This window comes from Pyxicephalus adspersus, chromosome 2 (assembly GCF_032062135.1).
Source record: "Pyxicephalus adspersus chromosome 2, UCB_Pads_2.0, whole genome shotgun sequence".
Classification (NCBI taxonomy): domain Eukaryota; kingdom Metazoa; phylum Chordata; class Amphibia; order Anura; family Pyxicephalidae; genus Pyxicephalus; species Pyxicephalus adspersus.
Genome location: NC_092859.1, coordinates 71511787 through 71532173, shown reverse-complemented (window position 1 = coordinate 71532173; position 20387 = coordinate 71511787). Strand labels below are relative to the sequence as shown.

Sequence of the window (20387 nt, the reverse complement as noted above, 5' to 3'; positions counted from 1 at the left end):
TGGAAAAAAATACAAATAAAAGATAACTTTATTATCATATATGCTATAGGAGAGCTTGAAATCAGGTTAAGAAAGTTACAGTCTAAGTGGTGCAAGCTTGAATTTGCTCTTCCTAAGTGAACGTGTTTCTTTCAGATCTGCAACATTATGAACACAGGTGCTGATGAATACTTTGAGTTTCAGGTAAGGTATTCTTCCAGAATAAAAAATAAATGTACACTTAGGTCAATTTTTTTAATATCAGACTTGAAATGCATTCAAAAAATATTTTTTGCTTGTTCAAGAATTTACCTATCATTCAAACATCTTTGTGATACATAAGAGCTCACAACTTCTTTTTGTCAGTAATTTGGTATTCCTGGAACCCAGGAGAGGTGTTCCCAAGCACAATTACCATTGGCTCCTTGTTTTCTCAGCTATGCAAACAGATTTACATTGCTCATACCTAAGTTTCTAAGTAATACTGTTCCTTTGTCCATTACACACAGAGGGCATTGATGGCACTCTTTTGGCCATCCAATATTGTCTAGACTTAGTGAATGGCTGTTAGGCAGCGTCCCAAGGGAACAGGTCACATTCAAATCCATACCTTGGAGATACTACCACTGGTGGAAGGTATGAGGAATGAGCACAAGCAAGGAGATTAAAGGGGAAATAGAGAAGAGGATCATTTGCCTCTCATCACATTGTTCTGCTAGGTGGCTTGGATCAAATGGGAAATGCAAGGACACCAAGTCAACAAATTTCCCAACCCTTGCTTCAGGAAGTAGACATTCCATCCAAACATTTAAAGGGTCCTCTCAAATCTGACAGCTGCAAATTAGTAAGGGTTTTAGATGAACATTAGGCTGGTACTTTTTTTTTTTTTTTTTTAAGCATCATTTACTACAGTTGCAGTGTTTCTGGATAGTTCACTGATTAATTAAAGAAATAACTGTATTTGAAAAAACAGCTCTGATTGTGCTAAATATCATCACACACCATTCTGAAATGTGTACTTTAATGTATGTTCTTTTATCTCCATAGAAAGGCCCGATTGATGATTCTGGTTGGGTGATCAAAAATGTTCTTTCAATGCCTATCGTCAACAAAAAAGAAGAGATAGTTGGGGTTGCAACTTTTTATAACAGAAAGGATGGAAAGCCCTTTGATGAGATGGACGAAGTATTAATGGAAGTAAGTATACTTTATATCAAATTGAAGAATGTCTAATAAAATATACACAATAGTACATGATGGGCTCTGTGTATAAAACAGGGAACAAGAAATTCCCTCAAAAATATATTATAATATATAATTCTTTATCAGATGTATTATTCTATATTTATATTATTTGACAAAATTTATTAACTACGTATTAAGATGTATAAACTTCATTGTTCCATTTTTTATTTAAGAAAGCATTCAAAGAACGTCTGAAATAGCTTGTCTCCACCAGAATGCATCAGAGTGGGGAAGCAGAAGCCTCTACAGAGGTCTGTTACAACCCCTGCTGTCTCAGAACTAGTCCTCTCCAATAGGCAGGGATCATTCGTTTTACTAGTTGGAAAGCCCTATTTTTGACTCAGAATGGTACAGTATTTCTTTAACATAGAGAGTACGGGACCTTCACTGCAGAAGCTGCCAGGGGACAAGTTTTTCCACTGGGAAGCCAAACTGTAAGGTTTTCATTAAATGTATCTAAAGCCAAAACATGTTTTGATGTCTAAAACCTCTTTCAGGTTTTAGTTGTATGTTTGTGTTACATTGATTCTACACTCCATGGAAAGTAAGGGATCTCCCGAAACATAGAACATTTTTAGAGGATTCTCAGGGGACAAATTAAATAGTCTACCCTATTTTCTTGTTCCAATTACATTTTTTTAAGACAGGTCATCAGGATAAACAGAAGGGACACATCCATGCAGGGACACAGGTGAAAAATCTATAGATCTAGGGTTTGTAACATTTTAACATTTATATGGACTGCCCAGTATATCCCCTTACTTCAAATATGGATGGCTATTAACAAATCAACTGAAAACAAATAGGGATTTTTGTCATAGTTATATAAAAACAACAAATCACAAATATACAAGTGAGCTGCAACTGCTGGGATTTTTTGCAAAACATGCTTCAGTAATGTTACTATCATGATCCAACACACCAAGATGATAAATCCTTTTTCACTCCAGGTTGAGTAATGCAGAATATCCTGTTTCAATTTAGTATTGGGCAGCATGGTGGCACAGGGGTTAGCACTCTGGCCTTTGCAGCGCTAGGTCCTAGGTTCGAATCCCTACCAGGACACTATCTGCATGGCGTTTGCAGGTTCTCCGTGTCTGTGTGGGTTTCCTCTGGGTATTCCGGTTTCATCCCAAAAACATGTAGTTAGGTTCATTGGCTTCCCCCTAAATTGACCTAGACTACATTAATGACATATGACTATAGTAGGGACATTAGATTGTGAGCTCCTTTGAGGGACAGTTAGTGACACAACTATGGACTCTGTACAGCACTGTGTATTATGATGGCGCTATATAAATACTGTATAATAATAATTATTTAAACTTAAATTATTCAGAGATACAATCTGAATGATGATGTTTTCAAAAATTTACCAAAGACGTATTTGCTATTTTCTCCCTGCAGTCTTTGACACAGTTCCTTGGATGGTCTGTCCTGAATACAGACACATATGATAAGATGAACAAACTGGAGAACAGGAAAGATATTTATCAAGATATGGTCAACTATCATATCAAATGCAACAATGAGGAGCTACAAATAATCCTGGTAGAGTAACACTGCTATTTTTTTATTATTAGGTGTTATTGTGTCGTTCTATGTGGCATTTTCTCTTGTGGGATCCTAAAGAAAAGATTATTTGTACATTAATTATTTGTTAAATAAATAAATAAATTAAAGTAAATTTTATTTGGTAAATTCAAATAATCCTAATAAGCTGGTACTGAATATGTCCTTACCACAAGTTGGTGGTGGTGCTTTATGCCCCAGGTCTATGTTATAAGAAATGCATCTTGCCCACCAAATAGCTAAAATTTTGATTGTGATACAAGTAAGCATGAGATGTCAACAGATGAAATAGATAATGTCCACTTTGTGCATTAAAACAGTGTTTGAAAGGTTATTTGTGTACTGATGTTTGTTGTCACTTCTAGCAATCAATAAAGGGCTGGAATAAAGACATCTATATTTTTTGTTGACACCTCATGGGCTTTTTTAACTTATTCTTTTTGAGAAACTAGGGATTAAAACATTTATATGGGGAAAAAAACATTTATTTTCAATAGTATTTATCGCATGGATCTAAGTTCAGCCCAGATCACAGTAGTAACCTCAACCATCTTTTTTTTGATCAAGCATGAATCCAGTCATTTATTTATTTTAGTGAACTAACATTATTCAAACCTTTGACTGAGGTTCAAACAGGTTTTAGATTTTGAAGAACACTGAAAACCTTTATCAGATTAGTATGCTATATGATATTGATATATATAATATGTGATAATAATTACATCATTTCTGTGGGGAAAGCTAGACCTCCCATTGGCTTTTAATCGTTGTCAATGTTTCTATTTGATATAGGACCTGATTTATTAAGACTCCAAGACTAGAGACGATAGAATATCATGAGTTCTCCAGTCTCAGAGAGTTTTATTAAATCATACCCAGTGGCTACAGGGATACACTTACCCAACTCAAATTCCAAAGGCCAAAATCCCAAAGGCAAAGCTCATTCCAGCATTTCAAAGAATAATGAAGTTAGTAAGGACTTGTCTAGATGGACATAAGTAACAGAGGGTAACAGTCTGAATTTTATTAAGACACTTTTATAAAAATTCAATTCATTAACAGATGTGGTTGACCTATGTTGTACCTCCTTCTGACTTGCTTCAAGAGAGTTTTGCATACCCATAGACTTGTATGGGTATAGAAAACCTCATGAGGCAAACAAAAGCCGCCTTCAATAGTAAGTAGACTTTATATTACATAACACAATTGCACTTTCTTTAACCAAGCCTGTTCCAATTATAGAAAACTAAAGAGACATTTAACCGACCACCAGAGGAGTGTGAGGAGGAAGAACTGTATGAAATATTGGTAAGTAGAAATGCATTGTTTTCATGTCTCAAATGCTTTTATTGACTATATCTAGATTTTAAAAAAATACATTTTTACAAAACGTATGTGTTTAATGGGAAAGTCTAATAAACCCATTCAGTAGTAATTGAAACACAAAGGTAAGCAAGGGAAGATAAATCACCTAGATGAGCTGAGTCTGGGAACGGATGAGCTATTAGGAAATATCAGGGGGACGGTAAGAGGAAATCTATGCCAGATATATCTCTTTCATGGATTTTTGTAAGCATTTTCTATTGGCATTATGCAGCATATTTTTATGTCTATTTTGATTTCACTGTTGTGGTAAAATGTTATAGTAATGTTAAGCAATTGGTATTTAAAACATATTTAAAAAAACAGCTTAAAGTAAGTATTCCTTAATAGGGAGTGTTGATGCATCAGTCATCTTGTTTTTTCTTCTTATTTACAATATGTACACATGGAGATGACCATATTTGCTCATGGCAAGTGCAGCCTCTGCTTAATATTAATACATAATGCTACACAACGACTATGCCTCGCAGATTCTTTTATCTCAATGTTTTCCAGGAAGGATGATGAAAAACATTATAGTTTGTATTCTTTATTGACGTCCCATGTCCATAATGCGCTAATGCATTTAAGAGACTGGATTTGTCTTCCTCACTTATTCTATACTACTTTTTCTATCCAACAGCAATACCTTCAAAGCAGGTTCCTTTTAGATGGGATGGTGCTCATAAATAAACCATGTGTTTCAACCATTATGGGCAAAATATCAGGTTTGTTAGAAATCCCATCTCTTCTTCTTCTAAACTTCCACATAATATAAAGCAGACACCTCAGTCATCCAGCGGAGTGCTAAAAATATAACTTGTACTATGTATGGGGAAGCCTGGGACCCTCTCCCCATCCTCCAAGGATTCAGCTGCCTGAATTGTTGACCACTGACACATGGAGACAGGGCATTGCTTCTTATCTCAGTGTAAAGGGCTTGAATTAGTAAAGAATAGGTTTTTTTGTGAGTGTTGATAATTTTCTCCCTGCAGGCCTTGGAAACAGCATAAATCTGGTAAATCTAAGTTGACTTTTTTTGCCTTCCAGCAAGAGGAGCTTCCTGATCCAGAGGAAGCTGAAATCTATGAATTTCACTTTAGTGACTTGCCACAGACTGAGCTTTTCTTGGTAAAATGTGCTATACAGATGTACTATGAATTAGAAGTGGTTGACAAGTTCCATATACCCCAGGAGGTAAGTAGGCAATCATTAGACTCAATCTTTACATAAGCTATTTGCTTTATATGTACATTACCCTGATGAAGCAGCATTACAATTACCTAACGGAAATCTCTTATCAACTCATTTTAAGTAAGCTGTTTACCAATTTGTTAATACATTTTCACAACATATTATATTATTTGTTACTTCACAGGTTTTAGTGCGTTTTTTATTCTCAGTCAGTAAAGGATACAGAAAAATTACTTATCACAACTGGCGACATGGCTTCAATGTAGGACAAACCATGTTCACCCTTTTAATGGTAAGATGACTATATAGTATTGACTTCTTGTTGCAGTGGAAATGTGCCTGTGTAATGTCCTAAAAGATTCACCTTTTCGTATTGAATTCATCTTAGAAAACAAAACAGTGCATTTCCTGCCTAAGCACTACTGTGTCTACAGCTTTATGTCTGTTTGTCTGCAGTGTGAGATACTTAAGCCTCTGAAATCAAGTCTCAGATTTGGAGTGAGATTTAGTGATGCCAGTACTGTGTTGCCCAGTGTTCTCTTTGCTGGAGGTCCTGACATGTGGAAGCTAAACTCTGCCTAGATGGCCCCCTCCACCCAGAGACACCATTCAAAACAAAGCATTGTAATAAGGAAAAATTGCCTGCAAGGATTTCACAGACAATACTGGTGACAGGTCTTTTGTTCTCTGCCTTACCTTTTAGACATGGTTCATGTCCTTTTTACATTTTACAGGAAAAGTTAAGATTTACATACAACTTCACCTGCCAATATCTCTAAATCTGTGTACTTAATATGAACAGTTTTTCTGAAGGTAACCTCTACTTAAGCACTTTTTAATGTATTTTTAAATAGCCCAGGACTGATAGAGTTTTACTTTGCCTAGAAAGCAAGGCATTAAGCAAATACCAAGACATTTTAGTAATCTGAAGTCTAATATGTCAAAAAGAGTGCGCCTACTGAGTCAGCTTTAGTGTCATCTGTCCAGGTCAAGTGCAATGTGTTTAGACCTCTGCAGTTGTTTCTGAGGATGCAGCTTGCAGTTTCAGCAGAAAGTCAGCATAACATCAGCAATGAAATTCCTCTCAAATCATGGTGGGCCAATTAGGCACAAAACTATCTTCATTGACTACCTGTGATAAACCAATCTCTTTTTTGTAAGTTTCCTGTGTTTATTGCCTTTGAGTTTCTAACAGTCATTGTACACTAAGATGAGTAGATATTCTGTTTTTTTTCCAGACAGGAAAGTTAAAACGTTATTTTACAGACCTTGAAGCCATGGCAATGGTGACAGCTGCATTTTGTCATGATATTGACCACAGAGGTACAAATAACCTGTACCAGATGAAGTAAGTTCCAACAGAAACCGTTTGTTTATTGAATGCAATATTTTTCTGATCTTTTTAGTGTATAGCCTTACTGGATATAGTTTATTGATATCTGGGAATACAGAGTGTAGGGGATGCAGAGAGACCATTCACAGCTAAAGGCAAATGGGCATGCTGCGAGATGCAGAACAGAGGTCAAACAACCAATTTCAAATCCACTCTGCTGCTGCAAGCGACAATGTTGGAGGGAATAAGCCAGGCACACTATACTACTGTGGATTGCCAGCCACAAACACGTCTTCTAACAGTAGTGATATAAAAGTGAAATAACGTATTGTAAACCTTAAATGGGGAGCCCAATGAATAGGCCTGCTAATATGGGCTACTATACCGGTTTCCCAGATGAGAACCAAGAAAGTGTATAATACAATAACCAAACACAAAATAACACTTTTGGGTAGAATGTTGCAGTTCTTTAACATTTGCTAGCTTCAGAAAAGTCTCAGACTTTTAATATGTGCTTTTTCATAATGTGTTATAAGCAACATGACTTTATGCTGGGCAGTGATACTTTGGCTGTAGAAAGGCAGGGGATGTGACATCCATCTACCCTAAAATAACTCCTTGGCGGGCCCTGGATTTAGGCTAACTAGTGGGTGCAGTGTTATGCCAAACTTGGTTTTCTACATAAAAAAACTATTGGGTATTACCATGTTTCATTATGTCGAGAAATTGCTTTATGATAGCAACTGCTTTCAGCTGCCAGCTGTGCAGAGTAAAATTTTAGCAAGAGGTGCAGAAATGGCTGTTTCTGTTTATAAGCAGTATAAGCAAAGCTACTGGGGTTTCTGCTGTGTGGATTCTTCAGGGATGTCACTCTTACTGCACATGCTGGAGGAGGGTGACTTCCACATATGCTGCCTGAGTCAGGCTCACAACTTTGATTGGCAAAGGATGAGAAGGCATGGCTGTGACAAGTGTGAACAGACTCTCTAGAAATGCGATGGGAGCCTTGGCTGGCAATGTCTGCAATACAAAAATCATGCCAGCTGGAGTTCTGAGTACTTCTCTATTGCAACCTGGCTGGGAGTCAGGACTGCCTGAAAGTATAGTTTATATATGCATAAATCTGTTAANCCTGCCACAGCATATGCAACATCATGATTATAGATGGTAAATGAGATGCAGAAAATTCAACTTCTATGCAAATGTAAAGAAAATGTAACTAACTTGAAAAAAAGTCAGTAAAATGAAAGTTTGATTGGCTCAGTTTCAAGTCTCAAGTGCAATTTGCATGGAATGTGCATGCCAGTTGCACAAAATTTGAATTTCCGCACCTCATTGACCACCTCTAATCCTGATCCTATGAAGCTGTCTTACCGACTCACTAAGAGCGTTTTTTAAGAGACCAAATGACCCTGAATGCAGATATTGGTTGCAGTGCTTGTTTTTATTGGCCTGTGTATGATAGGCATTCTAAAACATTCAAAAACAAGTAAAGTTTATAATATTTTGTGGTTTTAAATAAATAGAATGTACAACCAGGAAATTGTTTAAAAGATTATTAGGAAATAAACACAAACAAGGTATTTAATTCACTAGACTTGTCCCATTTTTCTATGGATTCTGATATTGCGTCTCATGATATTTTTTCTTATATAGGTCAGGACACCCCCTAGCAAAACTCCATGGGTCATCTATTTTAGAAAGGCACCATCTGGAATTCAGCAAAACATTGCTCAAAGATGAGGTATAACTCGACATTCCGGTGTAAATACACTGATATGTATGTAAATTTACTATATTTAAACACAAAAAAACATTAAACCTTACAATTAAGTAGGGAACTAGACCAGGGACGGTATGAGGCTTAAGGGGTAAAATATCAAATAATGGTGGAACCTGAGGATACAAGAAAAAAATGACTGAATTCTGTTTTCCAAAGTCAATTTTCCTAACAAAGGTATGTATTTTGATTAAGTAAATTGCACCTAAGCAAGCCACATTGTCACATGAGTCTAATTTTATACATTTTGGCTAAATCGTATTAGGTGTAAGTGAGAAGGAAATGTAGCAGGAGATTGAGGTGTTATTCACATCTACATAGTTCCCTGCTGTCACCTTCAGCTAACACAGGGAAATTTTTGAGAAATAGAAACATGGTACAAAATAATGAGACCCTTTTATATCTCAATATCATCTACAATGTAGCACAGTAGAGAAATAAATACTGCATGAAGTGTTCTGAATTAGCTTTTACATTGAAACCCCCTGAAATGAAATTTAGCATTGTGAAATAATTCATAGGTGGAAAGTGTGCCAATAATTAAGACTTTTTTTACTATATGTTTTTAGATATTACTTTAATTTATGGTGTTATGTTGTTCACAGCAAGTAAACATCTACCAAAACCTGAACAGGAGACAGTATGATCATGCTATTCACATGATGGATATTGCAATCATTGCCACAGATCTGGCTTTGTACTTCAAGTAAGTTTTCCCTTTTAAATAAATCCCCAAAATTGGGTACAATTAGTTAAAATACTACTTTCATAATTTCAATAATTATCACATTTTAATAACGCTAAAAGCTTGTATTATTCTAATTGTTTTACAATTTTTAGTAATTTACATTCTTCCTGATAGGTCTATTTTCTTATTGGAGAACTTGGTCCTGATTTCCAATCTCAGCCACAATGAGAAAGAATCTACTCTATGGGGACAAATGGGAATGTTAGGCATTGTCAAGTTGTGAAAACTACTACACTATAATAATACTATTACAATTTTTTCTACTCTTTTTTTGTTTTGTTTTTTTTGGCCTTTTATAATACTGCCTTTGACATTTGTCATGTTGAAGGATTGAAGTATAAATCTACAGACTAGTATCCAGTCACAACTATTTCTGCACACCCTTCTGCCCACCAATATATGAATGGAACAATGCTTGATATGATGTTAACATTAACTATCGATAGAGCCGAATGCTTCTATAGTAAATAATAAAATGTGTTTTGTCACGCATGAACTAATGTGTTTTCATCTTTGCATACAGGAAGAGGGCTATGTTCCAGAAAATTGTGGACCAGTCTAAAACATTTGATAATGAGAAAGCATGGACAGAGTATATGATGTTGGAACAAACCCGCAAAGAAATAGTCATGTATGTTTAATAGAGGGGTATATAGGGATTACATTGTAAAAATTATAGCATGAAAAACTAGAGGAAAATGGCAACTCTTGTCCATATCCAACCAACTAGAGTCCATTGTTAAAATAATCACTATGGGCAGCACCCCCACCTCATCTTTAGTTCTCTTTTTTTTCTTCAACAGCTATGCCCCTTTCAAGTTAACCAAATACACTGCTCGGTCAAATAAAATCCCCAAGTCTGTGAGGGCACTGTTATGATCTGGGGTTGCTTCACTTGATCAGGTCCAAGTTCAGCAACATTTTATGCCCCATAAATGAGGGCAATTGGCTACCTGAATACTAATCTTGATTACATAAAGATGACAATCCCAGGTTTCATCAGACTCAGATTGCTAAAAAATGGTTCAGGTAGCACAGGACATTTTTACATTCAGGGAGCACAGGATATTTTCACACATTGGCCATCCGAGTCCTGACCTTTTCCCCATTGAGAATCTTTGGGATGTGCTGGGGTGCACTTTTTGCAGTGGGCCAATTTATCCCATCATCAATGCAATATAATACCTGTGTACTCTAGGAATGCAGTGCTATGTCACTTTTCTGGTAAACCAATCCACTTTCAAAGAATAGAAGTCTTTTGCATCAGTGGTCAAAATACAGCCCTTCACCACCAGCTTAGGAATTTTTTTTCTAAAATTTTTGAAAACTACAAGTCAAACTGAATGTTTAATAATGCATGATATTTGACTATTTTTATCTAGGGCAATGATGATGACAGCCTGTGATCTCTCAGCTATTGCAAAGCCATGGGAAATACAGAGCAAGGTATGCATTTTGAACAATAATGTGTACAATATATATTTATATATACATTTTTACAAGTATTATTTTTCAAAAAATAAAATAAAATGCTAATGCAAATTGGCATACATTTTAGATGTACAGTCCTCCTATATGGTATTCCTTATTAACAGGCATGCAAAGCTAAACTATGATATTTATTGTCTGTTTCACTCACAAGATTTTCTTAAGTAAATAGACCTGATAACAACCATTTGCCTAGCTGTCAGAGGACTGTTGAGTTCCCATAGTGGGCAGTATTTATGCTGAGTGATTATTACTTTCAGGACAAAGACTAATTATGCAGAGCTCAGGGAAACAGAACATTGCAAGGTCAAGCACATTCTCAGAGTGTACTGTACATTTCCACAATACCATATTTACAATGATGTTGCATTCTGTAACTTACATTCCCTACTTAATGTTGCTACATAGTAGTATAGTATATCATTTTAAAATAAAAAAGGCACATTTTATTAAAGAAACAAAAAAGAACAACTCATAGCCTTCATAGCCTCAAAAAAAGATGCTAATACTCAAAGAGCGATAGTATTTTATGAACATGTTATTTAAGAATGTCATAGCTAACACTAGAGTTACCCTTTAATTTATTAGAATGCTTATTTTGTAGGTTGCATTGTTGGTTGCAGCTGAATTTTGGGAACAAGGTGACTTGGAAAGGACTGTATTGCAGCAAAATCCAATTGTAAGTATATTTTTTATTAATATTTTTTGTACTAGAAAAAAACATTAATAAATAATGTTGATATTTTTTGATATTATTTACAAAAATAATGTTGTAATTTTTGCAAATAAAATAAATAGTCTGGGTGGAGTGGTACAGTGAAAACATTTAATTTAACATTTTATTTCTAGGAAAAATGTTAAATATACCTAATTCTTTTTATTGTTTGATATAGCCAATGATGGATAGGAACAAGGCTGATGAGCTTCCTAAACTGCAGTGTGGTTTCATTGATTTTGTGTGCACGTTTGTATATAAGGTATGTCTTTTATATTGCAATATATTCTAATTTGAGTACATTCAGTAATACATGCAGCCGATCTACTGTATTTGTATAGGAAAAAACAATTCAGAGGTTGGCCCTTTGATAGTATTGTGCAATTTAAAACGGTTCTTTAAACATGGGACAGCCTGATCCTAGGGGGATATTGGCATCAGGAACATTAACTAGTGGACATTTAGGTATACCTACAGTATATCAGTTTTGTATAAACAGTTACTTTATGTATTATTCATTTGGATTGATTCATAAATTTATAATCCAGTTTTCTTTTTACATGTCTGTCTTTATATGTTCTTGATCAGCAAAATCTATTTTAGCTACACTGTACTACCATTTTCATTTCTTATGGAGTAGCTTCTTAGAAGTTGAAGCCAAGAGCTCTGATCAGGCATTAAGTTTTGAATTAGTATATCCTAAATACATGCATTCTACTTTGTTATGATTCTTTAACATTGCTGCAAGTACAAGAAAAGGACTGTTGATCATCTGCATGCATTGAAATCTCTATTGTTATTAATATTGTTATTAATATTATTATACAGTATTTATATAAAGCCAACATATTATGCAGTGCTGTACAATAAATATAGGTTGCATTTGACAGACAGATTTAGACAGGAACACAGAAGGAGGAGAGGGCCCTGGCTTGAAGAGCTTACAATCTAAGAGGTGGGGAAAGTATCACACAATAGGAAGAGGGGATCTCTAGCACTGTATTCAACCCTGCATGAATTCTCCCTGGGGCACTACAGAACAAACACCTCTGAGAAAAGGGGTACGAGTTCTGTATTCTAGCAGGGGGGAAATATTAACACCAACACAGGCACACACACACACACTGTAACATAGTAACAAAAGGATCACCTGTGTTACTAGGAAAACTGCAGTTGAGCTAAAGCCAGCAGTTTTTTTGTTTTTTTTTTATTTGCAGGGAAGTTGTTGGTTTGCTGGGTATTAATAATAATTTCTGTTTTGGGGCTAGTTTTACTGAGAGCAGGAGCAAGGTGGGACAGATTCCCATTCCCATTCCCAGTTCACCTGGTTTGTACGCTTTCATCAGCCAATAAGGATAAGCTTCTCCATGTTAGTCAGCAGGCTGTACATTTTCGTTTATAGACTTTTGCTGACACCAACTTCTGTGAGAGACAATTGTTTGTTTTTTGTCAATCAGATTATTAAATGCAGTCAAAAGCCGTAAAATCAAACTTGACACATGGAGTTGCCTCACTGCTACCCTGCAATTGATGCTAAAACCCACATACTTCATAGCTGCACATTTACCAGTATATTGCAGCCCTGGCCTGCTGCATTGTTTACATCCTGCTGATCCCTTCCTTTTTTTTTTTTACTGGCCCCATTTGTGAGTTTGGTCAGAGGTTCAAAAGATGGGAAAATGGCCATTGAAAGGATTGCATTCATTCAGAAGATCCCCTTTTCCCAGTAAGCAATGACGTAGGTCCCACCTGTGTAAATGCATTGTATACAGTGGGATGTGAGCTGTAATAAATGTCCTTGAGGTCGCAAAAAGCCTGACTCTATCTGAATTCTACTTAAAAATATCTCTATTGTGTGTAAATTTGTGCATAGTAGAAATCTATTTTACATGTTTCCTACTTGAAAGTGGTCAAATTGTACAGATAGAATTCACCGTATATAGTCTTACATTTCCGTAATATGTGTTCAAGTCATTGTAAGGCCTGATTTTACCCTAATTCTTTTTTTTTTGTCCCATTTCAACATATCTCTCAGTCTTAATGGAACCTGTATCCCAGCACACAGACTCCAGAGAGATGATTTTAATATAATTTACCCTAAAAGGTTTAATTAGGTCTTATAGGTAAATCAAATTTCGGGCAAATTAAATTGAATTTTGGCCCAATGTTTGTCGAATTTAACCAAATTTCTATAGATTCAATCATCCCTAGTTTATACCAAAATGGATTTTTTTTCTTACGGTGTTAATGCATGTAACCTCTAACATACACATTGGTGTTCATATTACTACAGGAGTTCTCCAGATTTCATTCAGAGATCCAGCCGATGTATGACAGGATTCTAAACAACAAAAAAGAATGGAAAGCTTTGGCTGATGAGCATGAGGCCAAAGTGAAAGCTTTAGAAGAGGAAAAGCAAAAGAAAGAAGGCATACAGCCAGCAAAACCAGGTATGGGTGGCTTTACAGTTGTCTAGTCTCTTTTCCTTTTCTCAGTATGCAGTTCCACATTTCTAACTTTTTCACAGTTTCTAACTTTTTGTCGTTGTTGTAAATGCCCTGTTCCTAATATTAAAGTACACTTTTGCTTGAATTCCTTAACATTTACATAAATTGCACAATTTTAAACAACGTATTTGATTAAGAAGCACATGTTATCACTTAAAAAAAAACATTAAGGTACTGTACTCAAATTCATTGGGATCTCTTTGCAATTACAATTTTTATAGTTTCAAAAAAATTGAGTGTTGTCTTTTCCATATTTTCTTACATTGTAAACTAAAAAGGCTTCTTACAAACTGTCCAGTTAAACAACAATATTTTTGCCTATTTTACCATTTTTATTGTACAAAAATACAAACTACATAGTAACTTTTATAAAGGACCATTTATAGGGTAAGCAGTCCGGTTAAACAAAACAAGAGGGTGGAATATCGATGTACACAGGTGTTCCAAGTCCCATTCCTTCTCCCAGGGATGGGGCTTTTCGGTGCATCAGGTCCACCAAAAAAGGGAGGAAGTTAATTTGGTGAAATCCAAAGGCTCCAGATTCAGGATATTCATCCTCTCATCCAGTGGGATGACCACAAAGGAAATATTAGTGCCCCTTACACATTCTTAGAAAGAAAAAAAATAGTTTTCAGTTTTTTTGTTAAAAAAGGGGGTATGGGTGCAGTTACAGAGCTTTAGCTTAAGTGTACACATTCCAGTGACCCAGTTTTCATACTGTACAGACTGCAGAATATAAATAGATAACTCAATTCTGTGTGTTCTGTGTGTTATGTTCTGTGTTTTATGTTTAATAAACTTGTAATGTTTTATAATAGCAGTGATACCAAGCGCACCTCATGTTAAATGATTGTGAAAGAGAGACAGAGAGAAAAAATATCAATGAATATAAATTATATAGATATAAACGTGTGAAGTTGATTCTACTATGAATGCTCTTTTAAATTAAATAAATGACTGATTCTAGAGTACACAAAGCAAACACATTGTCTTCTTGTTTTTGCAGCCCCAGTGGCAACAGGAAAAGAAAATGGCGGAAATGTCCCAGTAGCTGAACAAGCACCTCAGTCCAAAAGCTGCTCTATCTTATGAGACTGTAAATATTTTCTTTCTTTTTTCAATGTTTTTGGTAGGGTATTGATGACATCACATAGCATGTTAGATATAGATATTGTGAAGCATATTTTACAATTTGTATAAAAAGATGACAATAAAAATTACCCATATGTAAAGAAATTTTATAGGTAAATGTCACATTGATTGATTGCCTCACATACTTTGTATTCTTGCTGATTGAAATAAACAATGAAGCTGCAATCACCGAAACCAGGAAGTGAAGAAACTGCTGTTATCAAAACAGCAACCATATTAGATAATAAAGTAGACATCTATCTACAATCATTTTTCTAGTTCTGAGTAGCCAAGGAAAAAGTTAGAAACTCTGTCACGTAGCAGAGATGATTTTACATATTTTTTATGACACAGAGGAGATCCATTATTTAATGTCTTTTATTGTCACATAACTACTCTGTTGTGTTTTGATGGGAATTATTGTGGATGAGGATAAAGGCATTCTTAAAACTATTCCCTGCTCTAAAACTTTACAAACTGTTATTTAGGTCTACTGTAAAATATTGTTGTTATAATTTGCTAACCAGCCAAGCTGAGTAAGAATTAGATGTTCACTGGATGTCTTTCTGCAGATACCACTCCCAGTCTTGTTGGACACTTTCCTTCCCCTTTTTTTTACCAGTATTGTATATATGGTTATGGGGTACATTTTGGGGTTGTATCCCATCCTCAGTGCTGCTTGTAGGAGGCAAACACTGGTGGGTTGGTAGGTGGCTCTTTCTTCTGCTTAGTGCTTAGTATCACCAACCTCAGCAAAACCCATCCACTAGACGTTGGTGAGTAAAAAAAGATTTGAGCTCTGTGATTTTGCTAATGGACTGTAAGGAAACACACACACACACTCACACTGCTTATTATTATTATTTTATTTTGCAAACATCAACTTTTAGACATCCTCTGTTCTTTTTGAATTTCCCAAGTTTTTGACAGGCTGGCCCTAAATATATAATTTTAGAAGTAAAATTAAACAAAAAACAAACAGAAATTATCCAGTTTGCAATGATTGCAGATTGATTGTTTTGTTTCAGTCACAGAGAGTAGCCTCAAAATTGAAACCGTACATATTGTGAATGATTACAGTGCTCTCATTGTAATGTGCATGCAGTTGTGCTCTGTCATAAAAGCTTGAAATAAGTGGATACAGTATGAACCACATGTAAGTCATGCTATTGTGTATTCTCATAATGATGATGATGATCAGCCCTTTCTATGTAAATAAAGTCTTATCTACCCACAATCAGTCAAGAATTATTATATAATAATTCAATCAATGTCTGTGCAATATTTTAATAAGAAAATATATACACAGCTGTCTGCAAAAGTAAGTATACCTTGGTAAAATTGATTACTTTTTTCAACATATTTGAACAGATCCTCACAAAAACAGTCCCCACTGATTAAGGTACCATACTTCATAAATATAAATTGCATTAAACACAAGAGCAATTTGTTTTTTATTTTTTAACTTTTGTAATTTATTTAGCAAAAATATCAATAAATGTAAGGATGTATTGTGGGGAAAAAAAGTACACCCTTGGTAAAAAAAAAGTTGGTGTTGTCTGTTTTAGCAGAAATCACATATTTTATTAATATTATTTTTTTTATTATTATTATTATTATTATTATTAATAAACAGGATTTATATAGCACCAACATATTATGAAGCGATGTACATTAAAAAGGGGTTGCAAATGACAAACAAATACAGACAGTAGCACTGGAGGAGAGGACCCTTCCCCGAAGAGCTTACAATCTAGTACTTCTTGAAGGTGTTTTACATGCCCACCAATCGCGGGATTTTTAGACCACTCCTTCATTTACAAGATGTTTTTTGCTTCCTTAGACGATCAGCCCAATTCAAATACCCCATACAATATAATAATGTAACAACTAATCAGGGCTTTATAAAAAGCCAGTGCATAGCCCTTCGTCAAGTTTCACTTTTGACCATTAAAATGTGGATTTATTTCGTGTTCGGGGTTCTTTATTGTGTCATAAAATCCTTTGCAACTTTTGGACAGATGATATAACATTTCTTTCTAGCATAGCACACTGATATGATGTATAGTTGACTCAATACAAGCGACTATGTCCTGAAGCAACAAACCAGCCTCAGACTAATACATTTCTACTACTGTTCATTACATTTGGTATTTTGTCCAGTATGCTGTTTTCAGTTTGCACCAAACATGTCTACATTACTGTGGTTGGGCAACTTTATTTTTGATTCATCCCATGGTACATTGTTGCAGACATCCGGGTCTTTGTCAATGCACTTAATAGCACTAAAGCACTAAAAGTTTTTTTTCTGGTACACATCCCATGTAGTTTTAATTGGTGCACTTTCTTTCGTTTATTTTTGATTGTAGATGCAAATACTTTTACATCAACTGTTGCAGGAACTACCTGAGAATTTCACAGTGTAATTCTTGGGGGTCTCAGAGTCTCCAATCAGCAAAAATAATCAATTCTTGGGTTAACATTGCTTTGCAGCAAGTCCAGGACAAATTAGCAATCATTTGACATCTAAACCAGTGGCCGCAAACTGGTGGTCCGCAAGAAAATTTTGGTGGTCTGCGGCTCTGGCCGGTGCGCCCCTGAGCAGGGTTAGGAGAAGGACCCCCGCTTGTGGAGGTGCACCGGCCAGAGCAGCAGACCATGTCCCCCGTACAGATCACAGGCTCAGGGAAGTGGGCACTAGACACAACCCGCCCAGGTTTAAGCCTGCGATGGAAGAGTGGGTGGGTTCTAGCATCATGATGTCACTCGGAGAAATTTATTTTCCCTTTGAAACTCCAGACCTTGGTACTCTCTAAGGAGGACTCAGTTATACGCAGCTAATCTAGAACACCTTATTTTTATTTTCAGTGGTTGAAGTGGTGATAAAAGTAGGGTGTACTTTTTTGCTCTGTCCTCGTCATCTGTAATAATTTAGGTTATGAGAATGTATACACATGTCTGTTTTGTGGTAAAGGGTAAAGTATCACCCTTATCTGTAGCACTGTTTAAATGAAGTTTGCCTGTTTAAATATGTTGAAAAAGGCACCCATTTTCAAGAAATGTACCTACTTTTTCACATGACTGTCGATATACAAATCACACAATTTGGGTCAAACATTAAAACAAGTGATGAACAGTTAGTTTTTGATTGTGATGTGTTGGAAACAAGAAAAATTAGCAACCATTGCAATATAAGTAAACAAGAGCCAAACACACAGTTCATTGCAGCATAATACATTTGATATTATGGAGCTTTGGACTAGTAAGAGTGTCCCTGTTGACCTCTGTTCACTGCCACAATGACCTATAATGGACACAGCGAACTGGACCATGGATTGTTAAATATGGCCTCAATGAATCACATTTACTTGAGATCATGTGGGCAGGTGGGTGTCGTTTACCTGGGGTTGAGTTGGCAGCAGGATGCAATACGGTAAAATGGCAGGTTGACAAAGGGATCTTGGTTAAATAATGATCTGTTGCTAACAACTTAGTGCCAGATACCAAAAAATACTTTCTAAGATCATTATTAGGTAACTGGAGTAGCCTTCCAGTATAACGTGAGCAAGAGGTTTATGTACATAGAGCAACAGTGATGTGATATCAACAGCTTTAATGGGGGGTTTGAGCCTTATAAAAAAAACATATTACAGGTTAGTGGAGTTTAACACTGTTTTTTTTTTGATTATTTGTATTTATCTGCTTATGTGCAATGTCAATGCATGAGAAAAGTAGTAGTTGGTTATTTTAAATCTCATCAATCTAAGTGGTAACTTTAAATGTGGGCAAAGAAAACTAAGGTGGCTTCATCCTTGTTATTTTGTGTGAAATCTAAGCTATAGATAATAAAACTGGATGATACATGGGCCTTGTGGCAAAATGGTATAATCAATAAAGTTGGTCAACAAACATTTTCTTGCCAAACAGAATAAAGTCATTTTAGGTTATGTTTGATGCACACATTCCAAATATGGTATTAGTTTTGCTCGATTGGCTCTAGTTTTTGAAATAATGACCTCAATATTAACCTAAAAATAATGAAACATGAAAATTAAGCAAAATTAAACATGTCTACGTATACAAAATTACATTTTTAAAAAGTTTTAAAAAACTCTGTATGATTTCCTTTTATGCTGATGATCAGGACAATCATGTTGAAGGCTCCAGCAGTAGTCTTTCATCATGTGTCTATCCCATCTGCCCTGATACCTTTCTTCCATCACCTTTATATCTTGATGGAACCTCTTCCCTTGTTCCTCACCGAAATAGCCAAGGTTTCCTGGAAAATTTGTACAAATGACTATGGAGATAGTGTAACTTTATGCTCATAGTGGCACCCAAATTGTTGAAGTTTAAGAGCAAGTTTTGCACTAGTTCTTCATAATTTTGTGCTTTATGGTTACCCAAGAAGTTCTTCACAACCATGACATAGCCGTGCCAGGCAGAAGCTTCAGTATCAGTCATGTAACTTGTGAAGCTTGAATCAGTTTCTGAACCTGGGGTCCATCAAAAATTCCTGCTTTTATTTTTTCAGTACTCAATCCAGGGAAGAATCTACAAATGTATTTGAGGCAATCAACCTTGTTTAGAGCCCTAACAAATTGCTTCATCCCAACTTTATGTGTAATGGAGGGAGAATGATTTTTCTTTGTCAATCATTGGCTCGTTAATGATGTTCGCTGGACCTTTTTTCAGGCCATGTCACTTTTTTTCCAGTGATCTTGCTTTGTTCTACTATCCCAGAAGCAGATGAAACATGGGTCCTTTGTGTATCCACTTTGCTGTCCAAGTAGGAAGTTCACCATTTTTAAATCAACACATATGGACCATTGGTGTTTATGATAGCAAAACTTTCGTAAGACCATTTTGATATTTTCATAATCTTTAAGTTTTGTTGAGTGACAAATTGGAATTGATGCATAGCAGCTGCCATTATGCAGTAGAACAGATTTCAAACTTTGAGTGGAACTGTCTATGAAAAGCCGCCAGTCTTCTGCTCGGTATTCTGGAACTCCCATATGGGCTAGTAGTCCAGGGATGTTACAACAGTACACAAAGTCTCCATCTTCACTGAAAAAGGGTCAGAGTGTCACCTCTCTTGTCCTATAAACGGTTATTTTAACTTCCACTCTCGGACAGATCTTTTCTTTTATCCTGGATGCTAAAAGTTCAGATGCTTGTTTTGACAGACTCTGGTCATGTATTAAATCATTGAGCTCTTCTTGGGAGAACTGCCGGTTTGATAAAACACTTCCTTCACATTTACTCCCACTGCTAACTCCTGGATTACAGTTCAAACCCTGTATATCCTCCATGTTGGATACAGGAATATC

At 35.7% G+C, this 20387-nt stretch overlaps 1 protein-coding gene across 1 annotated transcript in view; it reads left to right on the top strand.

Annotated features, from left to right (window-relative positions):
- Positions 1-20180, top strand: part of PDE6A (phosphodiesterase 6A) — a 46633-nt gene extending 26453 nt beyond the window's left edge. Inside the window, exons 8-22 of the mRNA XM_072400979.1 lie at positions 136-183; positions 1027-1176; positions 2632-2775; positions 4039-4104; positions 5209-5355; positions 5537-5644; positions 6591-6700; positions 8342-8429; positions 9071-9171; positions 9737-9844; positions 10596-10659; positions 11306-11380; positions 11595-11678; positions 13710-13866; positions 14930-20180. Coding sequence (XP_072257080.1) covers positions 136-183; positions 1027-1176; positions 2632-2775; positions 4039-4104; positions 5209-5355; positions 5537-5644; positions 6591-6700; positions 8342-8429; positions 9071-9171; positions 9737-9844; positions 10596-10659; positions 11306-11380; positions 11595-11678; positions 13710-13866; positions 14930-15015 — 1536 coding nt within the window. The 3' untranslated portion in view covers positions 15016-20180. The remainder of the gene's footprint in view (positions 1-135; positions 184-1026; positions 1177-2631; positions 2776-4038; positions 4105-5208; positions 5356-5536; positions 5645-6590; positions 6701-8341; positions 8430-9070; positions 9172-9736; positions 9845-10595; positions 10660-11305; positions 11381-11594; positions 11679-13709; positions 13867-14929) is intronic.
- The last annotated feature ends 207 nt before the right edge of the window (positions 20181-20387 follow it).